At 45.1% G+C, this 22,634-nt stretch overlaps 1 protein-coding gene across 2 annotated transcripts in view; it reads left to right on the plus strand.

Moving 5' to 3' along the window:
- The first annotated feature begins 533 nt into the window (after nucleotides 1-533).
- The window catches only part of PAMR1 (peptidase domain containing associated with muscle regeneration 1), a 59,250-nt gene continuing 37,149 nt past the window's right edge, over nucleotides 534-22,634 (plus strand). For both annotated transcript variants that reach the window (XM_017813973.1, XM_017813983.1), the window contains exons 1-4: nucleotides 534-715; nucleotides 9,445-9,621; nucleotides 10,365-10,493; nucleotides 18,484-18,598. In XM_017813973.1, the coding sequence (XP_017669462.1) occupies nucleotides 643-715; nucleotides 9,445-9,621; nucleotides 10,365-10,493; nucleotides 18,484-18,598 (494 nt within the window). In that variant the 5' untranslated portion in view covers nucleotides 534-642. The remainder of the gene's footprint in view (nucleotides 716-9,444; nucleotides 9,622-10,364; nucleotides 10,494-18,483; nucleotides 18,599-22,634) is intronic.

Raw genomic sequence — 22,634 nt, forward strand, 5'->3', positions numbered from 1 at the left:
TTGTGGTTTTCATTCACTGTGGACTGAACTCTTAGTGAGCCTCATTCATTCATCTGCCCCATCATAAAAATGCAGAGCTATTTTAAGCACGTCGTAAAGCGGATCATGTCACTTGGCCAGGCTGCCCAATTGTGGGATCATGGGCCAGGAATCCCTCTCTGCACCCACCCCACACCCAGCCTCGCAGCACCCGGGGCAGACACCAACCCCTGCAAGTCCAAAGGCAGCAAGTACAAAGTGCCTCCCTCTGGGGACATCTGCAGTTTCAGCTCACCCACAGCAACTTGGATGGCTCATATAGATATTTGCATTTTTGTTTCTCCTGCCTTAACAATATCTTTCTTTACATAATGAAAATTGCTATCTCAGAGCTAAGCACTAAGCCAATAAACCCATCACAAAAGGGATCAGTTGCCAGAGTCCAGAAAGGGTTAAGGCAGCAGTTGGAGAGGTTTGGGGTGACGTGTGCTTCTGGACGCCTGAGAAGTCTCTTGAAGGTAGTTCCCCTCTGGTGAGGATGGGAGCGTGCTGAGGTCTGAAATCCGAGATCCCTCGCAGCCTGGAGCTGGTGAGGTCCCAGTAAAAGCTGTTTGCCTGCTTTCCCTTCCCGAGCAGTCACACCGCTGCACCGGCCAGGGCAGTATGGAGCGAGCACCCTGGACACATGTAGGACTCACTCTTCTCCAGCTCCTGCTCATCTCCTGCCTGCCAAGAGGTACTGTAAGTGAGTGTGTGTGTTCCCGGCATGGCCGAATGAGTCCCTTTCCTTCAGTGTGTTCAGAGGGGTTTGATCTCATGTGCTGTCATGGGAAGTAGAGAGATCTGCAGGGATAATAGAAAGAAGGGGCTCTGCTTTATGAATTTTTTTCCTTGTCGGCATGAAGAGTGTGTGTGTGGAGGTTTACTCAGGAATTAATTTTGGTCAAACTTAATAGCCTTAAAAAGAAACAACTGGCTGAATTTGTTTGCCAATGGCAATCAAGAAAAGGGTATGCAATCACTTAGCTTATTACTCCTTTTATTTTCTCAACACTCAGTGCTAAGGAAATGATGATAAAAAGAGGCATTTAAGTCTCTGAATTGTAAAGTGTAATTTGTTTAGTTTGGCAAGACAGAGATTTTTCTCTCCAGCCCCAACATCAAGAATGAAGGCAAGGGAGAAAAAAAGGGAAGAGAAAAAAGAAAACAAAACCCACACATTGTTTCCAGTCTGGGATTTAGTTCTGCCAATATTATTCTTTCAAAGGGGAAGCCTTGTTAAAGCAGAATGATCTTTTTTATATTCAAGCCTCACTCCATTTTCTGCTGAACCAGCATATATGGTTTACCTTGATAAGGTTGAGCAAAAAGCATTTACTGTTGAGTGCACATTTGCTGTAGTTATGGCCATGAACATGGGCTGTTTACACCTGGAGATGTCTGGACCTGCTTGCAGCAGCTAGCTGTCAGCATCACAGGCTGCTTCCTTGGGAGCTGCAGCCCTAAGGACTGGGAGGTGAGGTGCCCTCAAATCACCCACCCTTCAAGCTGCTGCAGATTTCAGCAAGGTAAGTGCCTCTTACCAGGGAAGCTGTCGGATAAGCAGGCACTCGGATCTTGATGACTATAAATAATTGGTGTCAAAGTTGGTGCTTCAGAGCCTGCTGCACCAAGGGCTGTGGCAGAGGGTCTGCCTCTGCAGTGCCCTTCTCTGCTGACCCCTCAGGACACAGGGTGCAGTGGACAGGTGGTGACCAGTGTTGTCTGCACACCAGGCCATCACTGAACTCCTGCCAAAATTTGCCCCTGGCTCACAAGCACAGAGAGCTTCTCCCCACCTCTGTTCAACATGCACTGATTTATCCCTGTGGTGGCCTGTTCCTTGGCCATGTGCCGCCTTGCACACTGGCCAAGGGAAGTGGCTCCATGGCATGTGCTGGAGGGGCACAAATCCAGCCCTGTCAGTGGCAGAGCAGCCCTAGGCAAAGGTTGTGGCTGTCAAGCAGTTTGGTGGGTAACAAATCCCTCCTACTGCAGGGGCAGCATGTCTCTCTCATGGGGAGAATCTGGTCCGTGGAGTAATTGGGCATCAGGTCCCCTTGGCAGCAGTGACAAGGCGAGGCAGGAGGAAGGACAACTATGGGCAATGGGACACAAGGGCTGTGAGCCTTGGAGGGTGGGTGCCAGTCCTCCTGACACTTCCTCCTCATGCACCAGGAGCAGTGTGAGAAGAGCCTCGGGACACATGGAGGTGAGCTGTCTCCCTTGCACGCTCCCCTTCCTTGCCATGCCTCCACTGCCATGTGGCTGGTGGAGCAGCTGGTGGGCATTTGCCCAAAACAAGTCTAGCAGCATGAGGGGAACAGGAGCTCCCCTCAGCCACAGCGGGAGGGGCTCCTAGATACAGGGGAGCGATTCAGAAATGCAGTGGCCTTAACATGTCAGGGCAGGTTGGAAAATAGCATTTTTCCTCCTCCCCACAGATGTATCCAATTTTTATCCACATTTATCACACCCAGTTGCACAGGGCCTGCCTCGAGAGTTGGGGGCAGGAGTCAGGGCAGTCTGGGAATTTATTTTTTGGAATAAACTTGTAGTGCATGTGACTCATGTTTCCTTAAAAATATATGTGTGTTTGTGTGTGTTTCTGCCTATCTAAACTCTTCCCAACCTCTCCTCCCTTCCCCCTCCAGTCTCTGTCTAGAGAAGGGAAGGCCAGATGCACTCAGACGCATCCAGATGCATTCTGTCTTAGCAAATGGGTTACTTCAGTTCACATGTTTAGGTTCCTAGCATGGACAAAGGGAAAGAGACTTGCTTTTTGTTTTGGAAAACAAGCTGGGGTTACTCACTCTTGACCCTGAGACCACCTCAAGTGGCTCCCAGGAGTCCCTGCAAGCCTGCCAATGCCCGGAGGGACCCCTCACCACCAAAGGACTGTGCAGTTGCTGTCAGCAGCATGAGCTCCCTCGGGGAAGTGGGTGCCCCTTTCTCTCCTGCAAGAGATGGATGTGGTATAGAGGCAAATGGGGAGGAAGGCCACAGGGCAGGGAGGGAAGTTATCAGCAGTGACAGAGGGCTGGCACACTGAGGACATTTTCGGTCCTTGGTTAGGACTGGACTACACACCTCAGGGGAGCTGTAAGGAGTAAAATTTGAAATAGAGGCTCAGAGGGGTTGCTGCTGTCTGTGTGGACTGTTTCTATCTGGGCAACATAAACTGCAAGCAAACTGTCAACATGTTCCAGGTCTCGCACCACTACAACAGGCAAGCCCTCAGGACAGGTCCAGCACCACTCCTCTATGTTTAGGACATGAGCACATTCTCGTGTTCTGTGGTAATGAATTTCAATACAGCAGCTGCTTCTTCTCCACAGATTTCCAAAGATTGTCCCATATTGCAGAAGTCTAACCTCATCAATGCTGTCACTAACTCAAAAGTTCTACATTCATTACCTGTTCCTATTCCTTGTCTTTCAGCACAGAGAAAACAAATTCTCTTCCTGATCACACTACTAGAATATTTCTGGCCAGAACAAGCTCCTCTATACCAGAAAGAATCAAAGTCTGAAGGGTAATGTGGCAACCTCTGAGTTTTAGCCTTATCTTGGCTATTTTTCCTGTCATAGCTTTTCTCAGATGAAAACACAAGGTCCTGGTGCCAATAATAAGATCACAAATGCCAGCTTATAAATACAGAGAAGAAACTCAAGGAGAGGGATGTTTAAAAAAAGACAGTTAAACTGATGCACATTTATTAAGTGGATAAATTCAGCTTAGTATTGTACATTTCCTCCTGTGTCCTCCCACTAGCTTTGATTTTTTTTTTAATAGAAATCCTTTCTTTCCCTCCTCTTCCCCCTTACTACTGTGTAAAGCATGCACTATGGGCAGAAAAGGATGCTGACTGACTCTGTAGACACAGCAGTCTAATTTTTCAGCAAAGGTTTCTGACTCATAAAGTAAGTATACTGAGTAAAACTAAAACAAGGATGTATTTTAGCTCCTTTCTTAATTAGCCCAGCTGCTGAAAAGAGTAATAGGTACATAATTTCTAAAGAGATGCAAGTGGTTTTAGAGACAACATTATCCCTTTCATCGTCTTAACACATCTAATAGGTAAATAGACATAATTTGCACAGTAGTTTATCTGAGGCAAAAAGGTTAACAATAAAGACCTGTACTTTCCTTTATTATTAATGGTTTGGGGTAGATCATTTCCCAAGAGCCCTACTAAAAGTCTCTTAAAGTCTCTTAAATGTCTTTCTTCCCTTCCAAGGTTTATTCCTCTTGGCCTTACTGAAATCAAATGGAGGATTTTACTGTTCCTCACAATGGAGCCACAGTTTCATCCCACGTTGTGCTCAAAGCATTTCCTGTTGTTAATATCCACATACATGATACCTGTGGGGTGAGGCCCAGTTTGCTTATCTATGCAATGACAGTAGAGCTGAGTAAGAAAGGAGCAGAAAAATGAAACAGACCTAAAGAAAATGTAAGCTGCTACTTTCACCTCTGTTGAAGCCATTTTTTCTTTAATTAGAATGATTCCTTTCAGAATTATTACATGGTGAAATATTCCCTAATAACAACCTTAAGAAATTGCTCCTTCAAATTCAAATGTTCCTTTCTTCTTCAGAAGGCAGTTGTTGTTGTTGAGCAGGATGCTGAAAAATTAAGATGAAATCAAATACAAAGGGACATGTTCTCATCTGAGGAATTTTAAATTGGTTAAATAATCAATTTGAAAAACTCGTTGTCTACGAACTCTAATTCTAGAGATGTATCTCTTTGTATCTGCTCTTATTACACTGCATTGTTAATGCAAGTGGCACTTTTCAAAGCAATTTGAAATAATATTTCTTTAAACTTAAGTAGTATTTTACCAATGTGCTCATGGATAAACTGAGGCAAGGGAGGATAACTCACCTTTGCAGAAAAACAGAATGGACTTGTAGGATGAAAAGTTCCATCATTGCAGACCAAGATGTGGATGTCCTTATAAAATATTTTCTCCCATCTTTCAGGAGTTCTGAAAAATACACGTACATCTCTCTCTCTCTCTCTCTCACACACACACACACACACACACACACACACACACACAGCTCTCTCTTTTGGAGGACTCCAGAGCACATTTAGGTGGCAAACTTTTCATTTCCCTCAGGTATGGATGGAGATGGCAAACTGGTTTTCTGCTCAAACAGTCATCTGATCCCTCCACATAGCAGCTAATGTCAGCACAACTGTAGGAAGTGGGAATGAGAAGTCAAGGAGAGAAGGGAAAAAAGTGTTCCATCTCAGAAGCATGGGGTTATATCAGCTTAAAGTGAGTGTACACTATAAAAAAATCCCATTCTTCCAAACAGGTGGAAGACACAAGAGATAATTGGTGTAATTAGGCTTGTGTCAATTCACATTAGTTCTTAGCTATACAATTTTCCCAGCTTTCAGACCTTTGGAACAAAAATCCCTTTCTATCTATCAAGGTATCTATGATTGACAAATTCACTATGGCAAAAGATTAGTGTGCTGAAGCTGACATTTTACTATGATGAGCTGACTGACCCACTCCTGAGGCACCAATGTGCTTGCGAATCTGTTCCTGAATCACTAAAGCTTTAAGCTTGATCTCAGCCCTGGGTATCGGGAGAGGCAGCAGCATCACTGTGGTGAATTGCCATTGCAGTAGCTCAGCCCTTGGACTGACACTAACAAGTGACTGGGAGCATTGCCTCTTACTGCTGTCTCACAAAATCCATCACTGACAGCCTTTAGGATGTGACATGTGCTATAGGGATTAGGAGGTCTTTCTAGGTGAAGATGTCAGTGAAAAGCATGAATGTGTTGTCATCTGAACCTGAAAATGTTCATCTCCCACCTCACAGCCCTCCTCATGCTGGACTTAAAGCATCAGGTGAAACATTGTGTTGTGCTCTGCCAGGCTCCTGAGCCAAGGAGGTCTTCCCTCTGGCACCTGCCCTGGAGGTTTGCATGCTATCCCAACACAGCTATTTTTTGCTTGGTTTCCATGGTCTTGAGCTGCTTCCATGTGTGCTGTTTATGCCTGGATTTAATGGGCTTTTCTTCCATCATTAAAATCTCATAAATTAATCCACTGTTTATTTGCCTGTCCAGAGTCTTGTTTGTTCTTTGCAGCTAAATATTTTGCATGGGTTGTCAAGCAGCTTCTTCCTGCTTGTCCCAAAATCAGAGACACACTCACTGCCTGCAAGCCAGACTGCCTGTTTTGGAAGATTATCAAAGTAAAGCTCACAAAGCACCCCACAATTATCTCTGCAACAGCTGGCCAAGGCCTTGCTTTCAGTGTTTTATTCAGCCAATAAATCTTTCCCCACTTTTCTCTGCCTCCTTCTCTTCTGTTTTGGGGTAATGATGGCCAAGTGTGGGTGTGGGAGCTGCCAGTGGTTACCCATCCCCAAACACACAAGGAGGAATGGGGTTATGCCTCTGCCTCCCTGGAGCACAGGCTGAGTTCAGCCACACAAACAAACACTGTTTACATGCAAGTGGCTCTGTGCATCTCCCTCTTAAATTTCTGAGGCAAAGGTTTTATGTGCCTTTTGTTCAGTAGCCTAGAGATATTTAAAACAAAATCCCCAAAACAAAAGGGATTCCACCATTATTGAAGGGGTGCATAAAGTTTTCACACAAATTTCTTTTAAGAATAGCTTCTGCAAAACTTCAAAATAATAATTTCATGATTTATGTGAAGAAAATCCTAGAAAAGGCCTCTTAAAAACAGTCTCAAATCCCCATATTTCCTTGTCAGCACCTGAGAGCCTGAAAGGGAATTAAATTGTCAGTAAATCAAAAGACAGTCTATTTCCATTGTCTCAGTTGAGACAAAGGCAAGAAGTGAGGAAACAGCATTTCTAGGTGGCAGCAAGTTTATTTTTGCAAGTCATTTAAGGGACAAGATCTGCTCCCATCTTAGCACTAAATATTACCTCAAGGTCAATTTGTTACAAATACACCCATTCAGTCCATCAAGAATAAGTGTGGCATCTGCTTTTTGGCCCTGTTGTGAACACAAGCTCTACATATAAATATGCTTATGCACACATTCACACTCTCTTACCCACATACAAATACATGTGTAATATTTTAGGGAAGAACAGAGTAATTTAGGTGAAAAGGGGACTCTGAAGGTCATTTGGTCTAGCCCCTTTCTTGGTGCTAACTTGGAGGTTGTGTTGCTCACAGCCTTATCTTGCCAGGTTTTGAGTTCCTGGAAGGATGGAGACATACCTTTGTCACTCCAGCGTAACTTTGCCTATGAACATTTGGATAATTTTATAGATAGCAATTTCTCTTGGATAATTTACAGCTACAAATCAAATGAATATAGCCATTTTATTAATAGGCTTTAGCAATCTTGAGAGAAATCAGATTTCTAGCTGGAGTTAGGAAAGACGAGAATTTAAAGGAAGCTTTACAAGAGCTCTGAGTGTTGGGTACTTATTTAATAGTCAGACTTTGCAGAGTACTGCTTCAGCAAGGAGTGAGACCCCCACCCCCATACACTAGAGAAACAGCTATTTTCTGTCTTGTATAGTGAGATGTATCAAACTGAATGTCAGTTCTAATAAGATAATTAGACACATGTAATCCATTTGCTCTGGAATCTGAATCAGATACAATTCGTAGATAAAAGGCTTAATTAAAAGAGAATAATAGCCATAGATTAAGAAGTCCCAGCTTGGCCAGGTTGATTGACTGCTGTTCTGGGAATTAGAATGTATGAGTTTAATTCCTGACTCTGCTCTTGTTTTTCTCTGGGACCTTGAGCAAAGTCACTTCACCTCCCTTGTGCTTCATTTTCCCATCTGGAAAGAGGACTTTGTAGAGCATATCAAGATCTACAGACAAAGGCTATAAAACTACTGAACACTAAGGTTATTTTGATGCAAGGTTTCATTATTGGAACAAAAAATTACAGCACCTTATTGAATGTCAGAAGAAGCTTTTTCCTTTTGAAATGATTATGGTGGCAGAGAAGGGGAATGGAAAGGTTTCAGCACAAAAAGCAGCCTCATTCCTAAACTTAGAGCAGCGACAGACTCTCCCTGGTCTGTACACCAGGCACAAGGGAAAAGCTCAGTTCTGAGAAGCACAAAAGGCTGAATTTCATTTCCCAGCCAAAGGAAAAAAAGTGAAGAAACAGTTTGGTGGTCCCTTTTTTAATAAAGCCAGTAAAAATCATTAGAGGGAAAGATAAGCTTCCAGGAACCAGGTTTCATGAAGTCATGGAGAATCAAGTGAGACAGAGCAGCTAGGCTCAGTAGTAGGGAGCTCCAGCAGGCACAGTGATTAGGTTATCAGGGACAGTGAAACAAAAAACAGTTGTGTGAGAAGGGAGCCAGGTACAGGCATGCATCAGAGTGCTCCGCCTTAGAGATATATTGCTTGTCGCAATGACAGGGCAACCCCGTTACTCAGAGTTTAATACACAAGGAAAACGGTTGTTACCTAACCACAATTAAAAAAAAAAAAAGAAAAAGAAAAAGAAAAAAAGAGGAGGATAGAGGGGATAAAAAGAGCTGGTCTCATTAAATTTCCTTCATGTCTCATCTTTCTAGTCTGCTCTCTCTCTTTGTACCATCAAACTCCATGAAAGCACTCATCAGGCCTGTCAGCTCGTTAGGAGGCATGCTGACAGCACCGTGCACTCATTAGATCATACTTTGTAGAATTTAGACAGCACACTGGTGAGGAAAGACAGGATCTGCATTTATTGTGGCAGAGTCACAATCTGAGGTTGTTTCTTAAAAGAGTAGTTCCAGCATAGCTTAAGTATCATATGAGGTTATGTTAAATAATAGAAAGATGTTGCCATATTAGAAACGGTATTTGACAAAACGAACCTTCAAAAATAACGAAAAATCTCGTTTCCTTTGGCAGAGAAGCCAAATGTAAGAACACATGCTTCTGAGTGAAAATAGGGAGAGAAATTAGCAAAACCCAGCCTCAAAAGGGGCTTTTCCTGGTGGACACCCTGGACTTCAGGAGCAAATTCACAAGTAGAAATACAACCAAAACATGCTTTCATAGTTTAAATAATCTATACTATACATGATGCTGTAAATCAGTCCTGCAATCTGAAGAAACTTTCTCATATGATGTCATCCTCTGTGGTTTTTTAAAACTATTCTTCTCACCACAGAAGTGGGAAGGATTGCAGAGACAGTGGACATATTCCTTCCCTCTGGTCTTTCTGCCTCCTCTGGCTGGCAATGCAAAACTGCCTCTGTGTTCTTCAGACAACCAAGCCACATTGACATTTTGGCCACATGTTAGTATGTAGTTTGGGTTTTTCTGGGCTGAAGACTTTGGCCAGCCTCATGCCATACATGATCTGACAAATCACTGAATAGATCCCGCCAATCCTCATCAGATAGTGGATTATTTCCATGTGTCCCCCTCTCTGTTTTCTGCTTGCAGAGTACACAGTGATCAATGAAAACTGTCCAGGTGCTGAGTGGAATATCATGTGTCGGGAATGCTGCGAATACGACCAAATTGAGTGCATCTGCCCTGGACAGAAACAAAGAGTGGGCTACACCATTCCCTGCTGCCGGAACGAGGATAATGAGTGTGACTCCTGCTTAATCCACCCAGGTATGTTTATGGCCATACTGCATTCACACCAAATCTTTGGCCAAGGCATCAGCAAATAATGGTGGATGCTGGGCAGGGGAGTGGCAAGGGCAGGCACATCTCACTGAGGCATGGGATTGCCCCACATCTCCTCAGGAACTCCCTCTGCCACTCTGCTGACAGTAGCAAGACACTTGGCAGGGTAACATTGCTGCCAGAGAAAGAAAACACTTCATACAAGCAGTGTTGTCCTGAGGATGTCTTGGGCAGGTGTGGGAGCTGCCAAAGGGTGACACGGTAGCTGGCTTCACACCAAAAGTGGGTTTTTTTGGTGCTCTGGGATGATTTTCATCCCCAAAGCAAGAAGAGAGAGACAATTTGGAAGTCCTGCTAGCAAGGAGGAAAGAGAAAAGTGAAAGGTGAGAGCAAGAGGAGACAGGGCCAGGTTAAAAGACATTAGAATCATTTAGGCTGGGCCCAAGTGGCACCAGCATCCACATTCAGATTTCTGAGAGAGGTATTTACAGTTGGAGCAATGAGATTTAGAGGTTTGGGCAAGTCAGACTAGGAGTTTGGTTCCAAATCTCTCAGCTCCCTAGGTTTTGGGGGTGGAGGTTGGGTGTGGTTCACAGCAGAGAAGCTGTCAGCACCACAGCAATCACTAATGTCATTGGCATTTTCTGTGGAAAAGAGAGAGAGGCTCCTCCTCTTCCTGCAGGACAATCCACCTTGGCTTTCATCTAACACAGTGACTCTCCTTTTAGGCTGCACCATTTTTGAGAACTGCAAGTCCTGTCGCAATGGCTCCTGGGGAGGGACACTTGATGACTTCTACATCAAGGGAATCTACTGTGCAGAGTGCAGAGCTGGCTGGTATGGCGGGGACTGCATGAGTAAGTGTCCTACATGGGCAGGGAAGCATGTCAGGGACAAGGATTGGTGGGACAGAGCCAGAGCCGTGCTGTTTCTTTCCAACTATTCCTGTACAGTGACGCTTGCAAAGGGCACAAGCAGAAGAGGCCAAACACAACCAGGCAGTAGGCAGATCTCCAGTGAGGAAAACTTTTCTCCCAGTGCTTGTCTGCTAGGGATAGGCTGGGCCCCCTGTCATGGCAGGTTATGACCCTACTAAACTTCTGGTTTATTTTGGTTTATTTTTAAATATTAACTACTGTGACTCCAAAAATTTTCTGGTGTCTGCATTTCTTGGACATACTTCAGAATAAATGCTGAATTTATGCTCTGATTCCCCAGAGCATAAACATAAATATTTACAAGGGCAACAGCTATATCAAAGAGCTTCTCCTCTGTCCTCTTTCAACCCTTGGACTGAAGAACCAGCCCCAAGGAAGTCATAGTACTTCCTCTCTCTTTTACACAGCTTCAACGCACTCCAGGGCAGCTCCAGAAAACAGTGTCTTGCAACTGCTGACAGTGTCATGAGAGACCAGAAGTGTTTCAGGCCCTGGTAGCAATATCTAAAGGTTTTGTTCCTGACAGTGTACAACAGCTCCTGCTCCTTAAATTTTGCTAAGTTGACGGTCCCAATGCTGTCTTCAATAACAAGTTCCATCAGCTAATTGGATACAGTGTAAGACTGGTTTTTCCTTTACCAATTTCCCACTGGTGAAGGTAGAGCTTTCTTTAAATTTTTATTGACTTTGTTCACATTTCACTGGAAGGGATGAAAGCAGGGTCTGCTTTCCCTACTCTGTTCTGTTTATTTTTCTACATACCTCGGGCTTGCATCCTCTTAGTCACTGATTTTAAAGTAAAAATTCAACTTGCTTTCCCAACACAGCCCGTGACCATTCAGGAGGTGAAAGCATACAAAATAAAATCATTACTTCAAACAGCAGAATGTGGGGAATCAACATGTTTTGGCAACAGAGCTAACTCAACCTTGATGCTTTGGAAGTTGATCAGCTGAGTCCTGTGCCATTTATGGTGTGATTTCTGATAGCACTCTAACATCCCGTTTGCTCTAGGTCAATACTAGAGCTCTCATGGCACTTTTTATAAAAGCAGAGCCGAGAAAGAATCATTAACTCCTGTAATATTTCCTCCATCTGCCTGAGTATATTGGTTGCCTACATTATATTTCAGTCTGCTGTCTCTACTTGTTTTAAAGCAAATACACCCTCACAAGAGGTCTATTTGGACATTTTTGCAATATTAAGATTTTGGAGAGCTTTATCTTTTAGTGGTTTTCCTACTACTTGCTCTTTTGAGGGAAGCAGTGTGACACTAAGGATGTGGTCTCTTTTGTGTGGTTCTATGATACTTGATAGGCAGCGTAAGAAGGTCAGATAGTGCTGTTGTCTCATCCACTCTTAAAAAGGAGACATGGGGGGCGGTTGTGATTCCAGCACACTCCTGAGTTCCCCTGTTCTGGCTCTCATGACTGTCTCACTTTTGGCCTTGGCTCAGGCATGGAGAGACTGCATGTCTGGAAAGCAGCCCTATAACCATGGTGGGTGCTGGAGTGCAGGCTCACAGTGATGTGGCTTTGGGTCTGGAGGGTGGCCAGCGAGGAGCCTTTGAACACCAGCATGCACTGCTGCCGGAGCAGTGGGTGTGCTAACACCTCACACTTCGGAGAGGGAAGGCACATGCACACAGCATCACAGCTGGAATTTTGCAGCCAGCCCTGGGTGCCTTGCCAGCGGCAGAGTGACCATAAATCCCAGAGACACAAGGAAGAGCAACCACAGTAATTAAGGGACATAATGTGTCCTATAGTGCCAACGCCAGTGCTGACAAGCACACGGCCGACCCTGGGGACCTGCCCGGGGCACGGGCCGCTCCCTCAGGTGAGAGCGGGAGACGCGGCAGGATCAGCTCCCGGCGCCCAGCGGGTCTGCGGGCGGAGGGAGCGCCGGGCTCTGTCTCCCTCTCGCGGGGCGCGGCGGGTGTTACCGCGGTGCTCCGACTGCCGGGGCCGACGAGGAGGGCGAGCACCGCTCCAGCTCCATCCCTTCGCTCCCGGACCGCCCCCAGACACTGCTCGGGCCCAGCCCGCCCGGCCCGGCGGGGTCTCCGCTCCCCTCCCACTCGGCACCGCCGCCGCACGGGCGGGAGGTGGCGCCCGCCGGCCCCGAGGAGGCCGCGCCGCCCGGCCCGCGGCTCCAGGCGGGGAGAGCGAGGGGTGCGGAGAATCCTGCGGGCGGGATTGATGCCGATTTGATACTGTACGGGGGCAGGGTGGTGGTGGAAACTGGCAGGGCCTGGTTACCTCAAGGGGAGCAGTGAAGCCTAGCCCTGTGTCAGTGGCCAAGGGGCTGGCTGCAGACTCAAGGAAAGAGTGAGCCCCTGGGAGCGATTTCTGGGAAATGCCAGCAAAAGTAGTGACGCGCCTGGAGGGCCGTCTCAAGGAAGCAGTACCATGGGACGGCATATGAGTCTGTCTAGTTTATGCTATCTGCTGGCATAACTGGATGCATGGACATGGCTGAATACCCTCCAGAGGACACCAGACCATATGGTAAAATGGTAAATGGTACAGAGTAGGCCAAAGGATGTTATTAGGAAAAAAACACACTGACTAGAGTTAATTGGATACTGGGACATTTTCTAATGGGACTTCTGTTGTATTGAATTATCATGCCCTGAAAGGTACATCAGACACTAAAACCAGAAGAAAATCAACCTGTAGAATCCTTTTCTCTGTTTGAAATGTCACCTGAGAGCACGTGCTCCATCAAAACAGGAGAGTTTTCAAACAGGTGTCCTGAGCCTTGCTGTCTGAATGTGGTCCCTGTGATGAACAACATCACTTGCAGTTTTTGATACTTTGTCAACATTAGTGTTTCACATAATACTGGGGACCAAAAACAACAGGTAAGGACAAGTTTTGACAAGTGACAGCTGCCTTCCCATATCAGCCTTTTTCTGAACACCAGTAACGTTTCTACTCTCATTCTCCTCTGCAGTCCTCTTGACCTTTGAAGGAGCCTCACATCAAAGATGTAGCACTCAAACAGCAGATAATGAATTCTTACCAGAGGTCGTCTCAGGACCTCTCCCTCCATCATCCCACAGGTCTCTGTGGGCTACAGCGCAGAGGTCTCCTGAATTTTTTTTTATTCTCTGTTAGTAACAAGCTTTAGAGGAAATCTTACTGTGGCCCTGAAAGCTGCCTTTTTTCAGGAACAGGAACGGAACAAGGATGTTGATACTCTGCCAAAGTGGTTTATTTTTTTGTAAATGAGGCAGAATTTGCCAGCATTTGTGTTTATGATGTAAATTATTTTTGAGAGCTTTCCAGGTCTCCTGCAGATTTAGAATGGGAAGAGAAAAGACTCCTTTTGATCAACATATGATTGAACTGTTGGTCTGAGGAGTGAGCCTAACTTCTTCTAGAAGCTCTGGAGATAAAAGAGCATGGATTTGATGTGACTGCAAAGGTGCTTCACATGCAGAGATGGGTGGTAGCAAACTTGAGAACGTTCTTTTGGAGATAGTCATTGAATGGCTCCTCTTTAGTCTCTGGACCACCTGCTTTGCTGGCCAAACTTACTTCCTTGGCGCCAATGTTCAGAGAGTTCAGGCTGTACCACAGCAAACAGAGGAGTGTGTTTAGTATGCCATGCATACAAGTATCTCTTTGCACCAGTTCTTTGGCTTTCTTTTGTTAAAGGCATCAAAAACTCAAAAGCCCTTCACGACGAAAGGGAAACTTTCTTTGAGGTGGTCCAAGCCCCCTGTCAAACCCTCTGAAGATTTCTAGCAGCTTTGTCTCAGGTTGTTTTTGAGGCAGGAGCCCAATGGCAGCACAAGGGCTTGTTTCTTGCTGTGGGAAGGAGCATTATCATTTACACCACAGCAGATCCTGCTGTACTCATTGAATCCTAATGTGGTTGCTGGGCACAGTCATTAATCCTTGCCTTTTACAGAGGGAACTAAGCAAGCCACAGAGGAGGATGAAACACTTTTGAGGAACACTTCTGAGCAGGGTTTCTGTTTCCTTGGGTCCTGCTTAATTAAGGGTAACTGAGGGTAAATGAACAAAGGGTATTTCATTTGAACAAGACTTTCTTAAGAAGAAAGAAGAGTAATTGACCTGCAGTTTCGTGTTTCCCCATAGACCAGATGCAGCAGTATTGATTTCCAGACACTATGATCGATGGGAACGGCAGATGCTTGGTACTTCACCAAATCAGGTCACTGTCACCCTTTTTTCCCTAAGGAAGGAAGGGCCTAGGGGCAAGCATTAAAACCCACCATTTCAGTAGGAAACATTCATCCCATATTACTGGTTAAAAGTTTATGGTTCCTCTTGGGAAAGAGATGGAAGCAGCAGGGCTTTCTGTTGGACTAAAGAGGTAAAAAGAAGTGAGAGAATTGGTGTGGAGGTCTTTTTGGTCATTTGACTTTTTACTTATCATCTGTGGTGTGCAGACTATCAGAGTCTCCTGATTTGGTGACTGAATTGCAATTTTTGGTTTACGGACACAGGCTCATACCTCAGCAAAGCAACAGAAGGCTTACCAGGGGATCTAGCCATGTTTAAGACTCCACTTGGAAAAATGTAGTCAGGAAAGAAGAAACTGAGAAATTAGCTCTTTGGTGTGTAGTGATGTAACTGTGCATTTTGCTAGCATTTGCATGTACAGATCACAGTAAGCTCTGCAAAAATCACTAAACAACTTTTCTTCTTCCACGGAGGAAAATACTATTAGCCATATTTTATAGCTGGGGGAAAGGGAGAGGTTACTGAAGGTGAGAGAACTCTCTGGGCTAAAAATGTTCAGCATTCAAGATGAGAAATTAGGACAACTACCCCTGGACAGCTGCCTAGGGACAGCTGCAGGATAACCATGAAAAGATATTGCTTCCTCAGTGTGTGACCTTGTCTGCTGTTTGTTCAGCTCATTGTCCTCTGATGGTTTTCATAGACTGGGCACAAATGACTGGAGTACTTCATTTTATTCTGTTGATGCTGGGCACTGAAGTACATTTCACAGTATGTAAAGCTGAGAGCAACACAGGCAGAGTGGGTCAGGTGTAGAAGAAAGGTAGGAAAGATGGGATAAGGGCTGTATATTCAATATGTGTTACACTGAGTCATCAGTATTAACACTGATGATGGAGGAGCTGTGATGCTTATATACCTCATTGATATGGTGGCATTAACACGTAAGGATGATGTAGTGAATCCTGAGGACAAAACTTCTACCCTGGACTTCCACAGGGCCGATTTCAGCCTACTCAGAAGACTGGTTCAGAGGGTACCTTGGGAAACAGCCCTTGAAAACAAAGGGGTCCAGGAGAGATGGACATGCTTCAAGAAGCAAGTCTTGAACGCACAGGAGCAGGCTGTCCCAGTCTGCCGAAAGGCGAGCCAGTGGGGAAGACAGCCAGCCTGGCTGAACAGGGAGATTTTAAAGGAGATTAGGGGGAAAAAGAGAACTTACCGACTATGGAAAAAAGGACTGGCTACTCATAAAGAGTTTAGGAATATAGTTAGGTCATGTAGAAAGAAACTTAGAGAGACAGAGGCAGAATTTGAACTCAGTCTAGCCACTTCTGTTAGGGATAACAAGAAGTGCTTCTACAAATACATCAATAGCAAAAGGAGGGGTAAGGAAAACCTCCATTCTTTGTTGGACGTGGGGGGGAACATAGTCACCAAAGGTGAGGAAAAGGCTGAGGTGCTTAACACCATCTTTGCCTCAGTTTTCAACAGTAAGAGAGGTTGTCCTCAGGTTGTCCTCAGGTTGTCTCTGCCTCCAGAGCTGGTAGACAGAGACAGGAAGCCAAATAGCCCCCCTGTAATCCAGGAGGAAACAGTTAGTGACCTGCTGAGCCACTTGGATCTTCACAAGTCTATGGGACCAGATGGGATCCATCCTAGGGTGATGAGGGAGCTGGCAGAAGAGCTCGCCAAGCCACTTTCCATCATTTACCAACACTCCTGGCCCACTGGGGAGGTCCCAGATAATTGGAAGTTGGCAAATGTCACACTGATCCACAAAAAGGGCTGGAAGGAGGACCCGGCAAGCTACAGGCCCATCAGCCTGACCTCAGTGCCTGGCAAGGTTATGGAGCAGATCATCCTAAGTGCGATCACACAACACCTACAGGATGGACAAGGGATCAGACCCAGCCAGCACAGGTTTAGGAAGGGCAGGTCCTGTCTGACCAACTTGATCTTCTTTTATGATCAAGTGACCCACCTGGTGGATGAGGGGAATGCTGTGGATGTGTCTATCTGGACTTCAGCAAAGGCTTTGACACCATCTCCCACAGCATACTCCTGAAAATGCTGGCGGCCCATGGCTTGGACAGGGGCACCCTGTGCTGGGTTAGGAACTGGCTGGAGGGCTGGGCCCAGAGAGTGGTGGTGAACGGTGCTGCATCCAATTGGCGGCCGGTCACTAGTGGTGTCCCCCAGGGGTCAGTGTTGGGCCCAGTTCTTTTTAATATCTTTATTGATGATCTGGATGAGAGGATTGAGTGTACCATTAGCAAATTTGAAGATGACACCAAGTTGGAGGGAAGTGTTAATCTGCTGGAAGGCAGGAGGGCTCTGTAGAGGGACCTGGTCAAGCTGGAGGGATGGTCTGATTCCAGCAGGATGCGGTTCAACAAGGCCAAGTGCTGAGTCCTTCACTTTGGCCACAACAACCCCCTGCAGCGCTACAGTCTGGGCACAGAGTGGCTGGAGAGCAGCCAGGCAGAAAGGGACCCTGGGGGTTTGGATTGACAGGAAGCTGAACATGAGCCAGCAGTGTGCCCAGGTGGCCAAGGAGGCCAATGGCATCCTGGCCTTCCCTGGCCAGCAGGACCAGGAAAGTCATTCTCCCCCTGTACTCAGTGCTGGTTAGGCCACACCTGGAGTGCTGTGTCCAGTTCTGGGCCCCTCAGTTCAGGAAGGATATTGAGGTGCTGGAGCAGGTCCAGAGAAGAGCAACGAGGCTGGTGAAGGGACAAGTTCTGTGAGGAGAGGCTGAGGGAGCTGGGGTTGTTGAGCATGGAGAAGAGGAGGCTCAGGGGAGACCTCATCACTCTCTACAACTCCCTGAAAGGAGGTTGTAGCCAGGTGGGGGGGTTGGTCTCTTCTCCCAGGCAACCAGCAGTAAGACAAGAGGGCATGGTTTTAAGCTGTGCCAGGGCAAGTTTAGGTTGGATATTAGGAAGAAATTCTTTACAGAGAGAGTAATCAGACATTGGAATGGGCTGCTCAGGGAAGTGGTGGATTCACTGTCCCTGGAGGTTTTTAAGATGAAACTGGATGTGGGACTTGGTGCTATGGTCTAGTAACCATGGCGGTGTTGGATCAAGAGGTGGCCTTGATGATCTTGGAGGTGTTTTCCAACCTGGTTGATTCTATGATTCTATGACAAACATATCTCCTCTAGGAATATATCAGCTGTTTTTCTCCCTCCTTGTGAAGGACTAGAAAGTGTGATAAGTGCAACAGCTCCTTCTCTCATTCTCTTGCTCACTTGATCTAATTCAAGTATTCACTGTAGTTTTGCCACCTTCCCACCAGCTTCCTCAGCATCAGTGATTGCACAGGTCAGCATAGGCTCCATCAAAAGTGTTCTAAGCTGAAGTGTCAGCCAGGTGGGTGGGCTGGCTAATTAATTGTGAGGCAAAAGCTGTAAGAAATGGTTTCATTGGGCTACATTGCAAATCAGGGAGAAGCAATCAACTAAAACTTCTCTAGGGCTGCTTTTAGCCTAAACAGTGCTCCAGTATAGTCATAACTCTTTACGACCATTGTGTGGCTGTCATTTTATATACTGCCTTGTGAGAAGGTGTGTATATTCCTAAGTCATCCTGTCTTCTCGTTCTGGTGTTGTTTCTATGTGTATTTTCTTCAAATGTCTCTTGCAGGTCCCTCACACAGATTTTTTTTCTTCTTTTGCTCCCCAGGGTGCGGGCAGGTTCTTCGGGCTTCTAGAGGTCAGATTTTGCTGGAGGGTTACCCACTGAATGCACGATGCGAATGGACTATCCATGTTCAAGCTGGATTTAACATTGAATTAAGGTGGGTGATGTTGACTTTTAGCCAGCACTGATTTCAGGTGGACATTGGGGCATGTGGATAACCAAGAGCCAATGAGGGTCAACAGCTGTAAGCTCTGCAGCACTGAAGGTATAGCTACCACTTTGTGTTTGGTACCTCAGTTCTTTCCCCTGGTCTAGCTTGTAATAGGTAACCACTGGACAAATCATCAGTACTGTGCTTTCAATTTCCATTTAGGACAGCTGGATGCTAAGGAGAGTTTCTCAGATTTTAAGCTCAAGGTAGCTCTTTTCAAGACCTTTATACCAGAGAACCCAACATTTTCTGAAGACAGTACCAGGTACCAGGCTGAACTACGACATTCTTTGATGAAAAGCTGTAGGAACATTTTAATATGACATCTCATGCAAAGAGAGAGTTGCCCATGGGACCTGCCTTGCATTTAGCCTACATTTTCCCTCTCTTATTTTTCTTTCACTTATTTTACCAGGCCTGTCTTCTACCAGCTTCAGTTATTCCTCTTACCATTCCTGTGTCTGGAGGATGTGATTAGTTCTCCTGCAAGTCATCGCTCTTCTGACCTGTGTATGCTTAGACTTACTAACCTGTTCTTTCTGATCCAAGCTCACAGTTTTTGATTGGGTATCCTGCCTAGTGCAGGAAAGCCTCCTGTTGGACGGATTTTGCATGTGTGTAGCAGGGTGCTCACACATGCAACAGGAAGTGTGGCAGTGGGTATCCAAACCCCACTAGTTAATATGATAAAAACAGTAGCCAAACCCTTCATATCAACCCTTTCACCAACTTTGGAGCCCAGGAAGAAGAGCTATGCTAGAGACACAAACAGTTGAAATATGTTTAAAAGGTTTGAATGTGTTCCTGTATGTTTGAAGAGAGACTTAATAAGAGGAAGACAACTCAATTGAATAGAAAAGAAGAGCTTGTGGCTTTCCCACACTAATGCACTTTTTTTCAGACTTGCAAATGCAAGCCTATTGTGTAGTTATGAGCAACTGCAACTAATGCCTGGGATAGCATTGTAACCTCTTGACTTTGGAGAAATGTGTAGGAGCAATGCTGTGAGGAGGAGTTTTGTGTTCTCGTGACACAACTTCACATCAGTCTCAGCATGCATGAGTTTTACCTACCTTGTTTTTAAAAGGTGTTGTTGAGGTGCATGATCTACACAGCACAAGCTCAGGGAGCTGATTTTTTTTCCTGTTTCTGAACAGGGCTTTGTCAATTGTAAGGCTTAAAAAGTGCTTCAGGAGCTACAGGTGTCACCCTGTCTTCACTGTTACGGGGGTGGGTGTGAGAGTGGAAATGGATCCTGTGCATGCACCACTAGTGAATGCACCCATCTCTGGGTAAAATGTTGACAGCCAGGTGGCATCAGGCACAAGGTACAAGAAAGGGAGAAAAGGCTATTTTTACAAAGGACACTAGATTGAAGAGATGTACAGTTAGCAGATGTGCTAACTCTTTTGAGAAATCAGACCTCCATTGTAGACCCTGAGGGCCACCTGTATGCATACTAGGAAGATGTGTCACAGGAGATCAGTACAGTTCATTCTATTTATCTTTGCTGTTACCAGAAAATGCAAAACTTTAACATGAGGAGCATCTTGCAGAGACTGCCTTTCTCTTTCTCCCCATGTCCAGCCTTCCTGCAATCAAACAAACACAGTACTAAGTATCTCCTTGATGTAACTAAATTGTTATATTCCAACTGTGAAACTCTCCAAGAGGGAAGCCTGAGCTACCAAACTTCTGTTGTAAGCATCTACATTCATCTGAGTTGGGTAGTGTTGGAGAAGCCTAAAGCCCTTTGCATAGCCTGATGATGAGTTTAATGTCTGAATGTCTAAAAATCCCGTCAGATGACACAGTACTTCTAGGGAAAGATCAGAAACTCTTCTCAATGTCCACACTTAATCCTGTCACCCTGCAAGTTCCGCAGGAGGCACAGAGGAAACCTTCAGGGCAAACACAGAACAGGTACCTCACATAAGGTACCTCTGTGTAGTGTGTTCTCAAAGCTGACCATTGAGGTATTTCAGCAGTTAGACACTGTGGCAAAGTGGCACAATAAGCCTACAACTTCTCCTTTAGGCCATTCCTACACAGAAAGGGAGGTACAACTAAGCTAGCCACCAGAGCCTGCCTCCTGAGTCTGCCATCCCTGTTTCCTTCACTGCATTTTCATACAAACATGCTGATCCCCTCTGTGGATAGTAACTGCTTAGAACTGTAATGCACAGCCAGCACTGTGCTCAATCAGCACAACTGCTAACAAAAGAACTCCTTTCTTCATTCTGTCTGTGCACAAATCCTGTTTGCTGCCACCCTGATGGCTTGGAAGGGCAAGGATGGGGACACTGGGATACAGAAGGTGAACAAAGTGGTTGTCTTTGTTTACATAGAGCAGGAAGAGTAGAATTCTCAGGAGCACAGATAAATCTTCCCTTGCTTTAAGCTGTGCCACACAGTCTTTTGGAGGTTGGTTTAGAAGAGCTGTTATGATAAATAGTGCCCATATTGTGGTGGTAGTTTGTTTTCCCTGCCTTTTTTCCCAGCCTTGTTTTGTTTTGGGATGTGATGTATAAGCTCCCTCAGCCTGAGCCATGTCAGGGGTGTCATACCACAGTAGAAGTAGCTCACAACTTTCAGTCTTTTTCTTTAGTGTCTCAGCAGAGAGTTTTAACTAGTCTCTTTGGCTGGAAGCTTTCCTTAGAGGGGTTGGTGAATGTATTCACACTACAGACACTGATGAAGTCAAGACAATACTTTGCATCTTGTATCTGATGAGCTGTTGCATGAAATTAGCATGCTTATTTTTATAATATCCAAGAGAGTTATAATTACAGTTTCACTGGTGAGGGAACTGAGATTCATTACATTGCCTGCACCTATGATTTAAACAGCAATAGACCTCATGGTCTGTAAAGGGGCCTGTCAACTGGGCCATAGCCAAGAGGTTTTTAAAAGCTTTGGCAGGTTTCCTGACCTACCAAGTCTGAGTCTTAATCATGGGATCCCATGTCGTCAGTACAGTATATCTGCTTCTATGCCAAGTTAAATAAAATGCAAATCAGAACCCCTATGCCTTTCACATTTTTCACTCTGTTTTCCTCATTTTTTAATGCAGAGAAAACAAACAATTAAAGAGAGTATTCTGTGTATGGTTCTTTCATTATGTGTTTTCATTCTGTGTGAGTATGTCTTGATATTCTTTGTTCAGGGATGCCCTTGCTAGACACAGTTTACCTTTACATGTATAAACAATACTGCTCCCAGTAAGTAATGGACATTCCAGAAACTTTCCTTGTGTACTCACACACATACTTAATTTTAATCAGAAATGCACCAGGTCAGAAAACCAGTAAATATTTTTTAGAATTGGGTTTCAGGATAAACTGTAGCCTGATAAGTGTAATAAGGATGAATGGGTTAATTTATATTGCTCTATTACTTCCATAAGGATAGATCCCTGGGGTATGTTTCAACAGTGAAAGAATGTTTTGAAGATGTAGTGTATAACCTGATACCTGTGAGGATGTCTATGACAAACCTGACAGAACTAGAATTCAACTCATGCATTTTATGCAAAGCTAAGTTGAATTATTGCTCTGTGATGCATATTTAAAGCAGATGTGGGGTTTTTTCTTGTTCTACATACCATCAGATGATTTAAAAAATGTGGGACTCTGCTCCATTGGTGTAGTTTCCTACAACTGCTCAGTCATTTCTCTATATGTAGTCTACTCCTGATGCTCTAAAACAAACCATATGACCTGAACAAAGATGACTGAGTAGAGTCAAAGAAAGGTCATTTCACATAGCATGGGGACCTCCTTAGCATGGGGGCCTGAGTCCCAAGATGAGAAGTTCAGGAAATAGGCTCTGCAACTCTCTTTCCCTTCAAACTGTGAGGTCTAGCAGCAGATCCAAAATTTTGTCTCGCTTCTTTGGTGTGCAAATGCAGTCCGCAAATCAGTAGGCCCACATCGGAATAGGCAGTGTGGGAATTATAGCCTAATCCTAAATACATGTTTGC

The sequence above is a fragment of the Lepidothrix coronata genome, unplaced genomic scaffold (genome assembly GCF_001604755.1).
Source record: "Lepidothrix coronata isolate B3197 unplaced genomic scaffold, Lepidothrix_coronata-1.0 Scaffold1, whole genome shotgun sequence".
Lineage (NCBI taxonomy): Eukaryota > Metazoa > Chordata > Aves > Passeriformes > Pipridae > Lepidothrix > Lepidothrix coronata.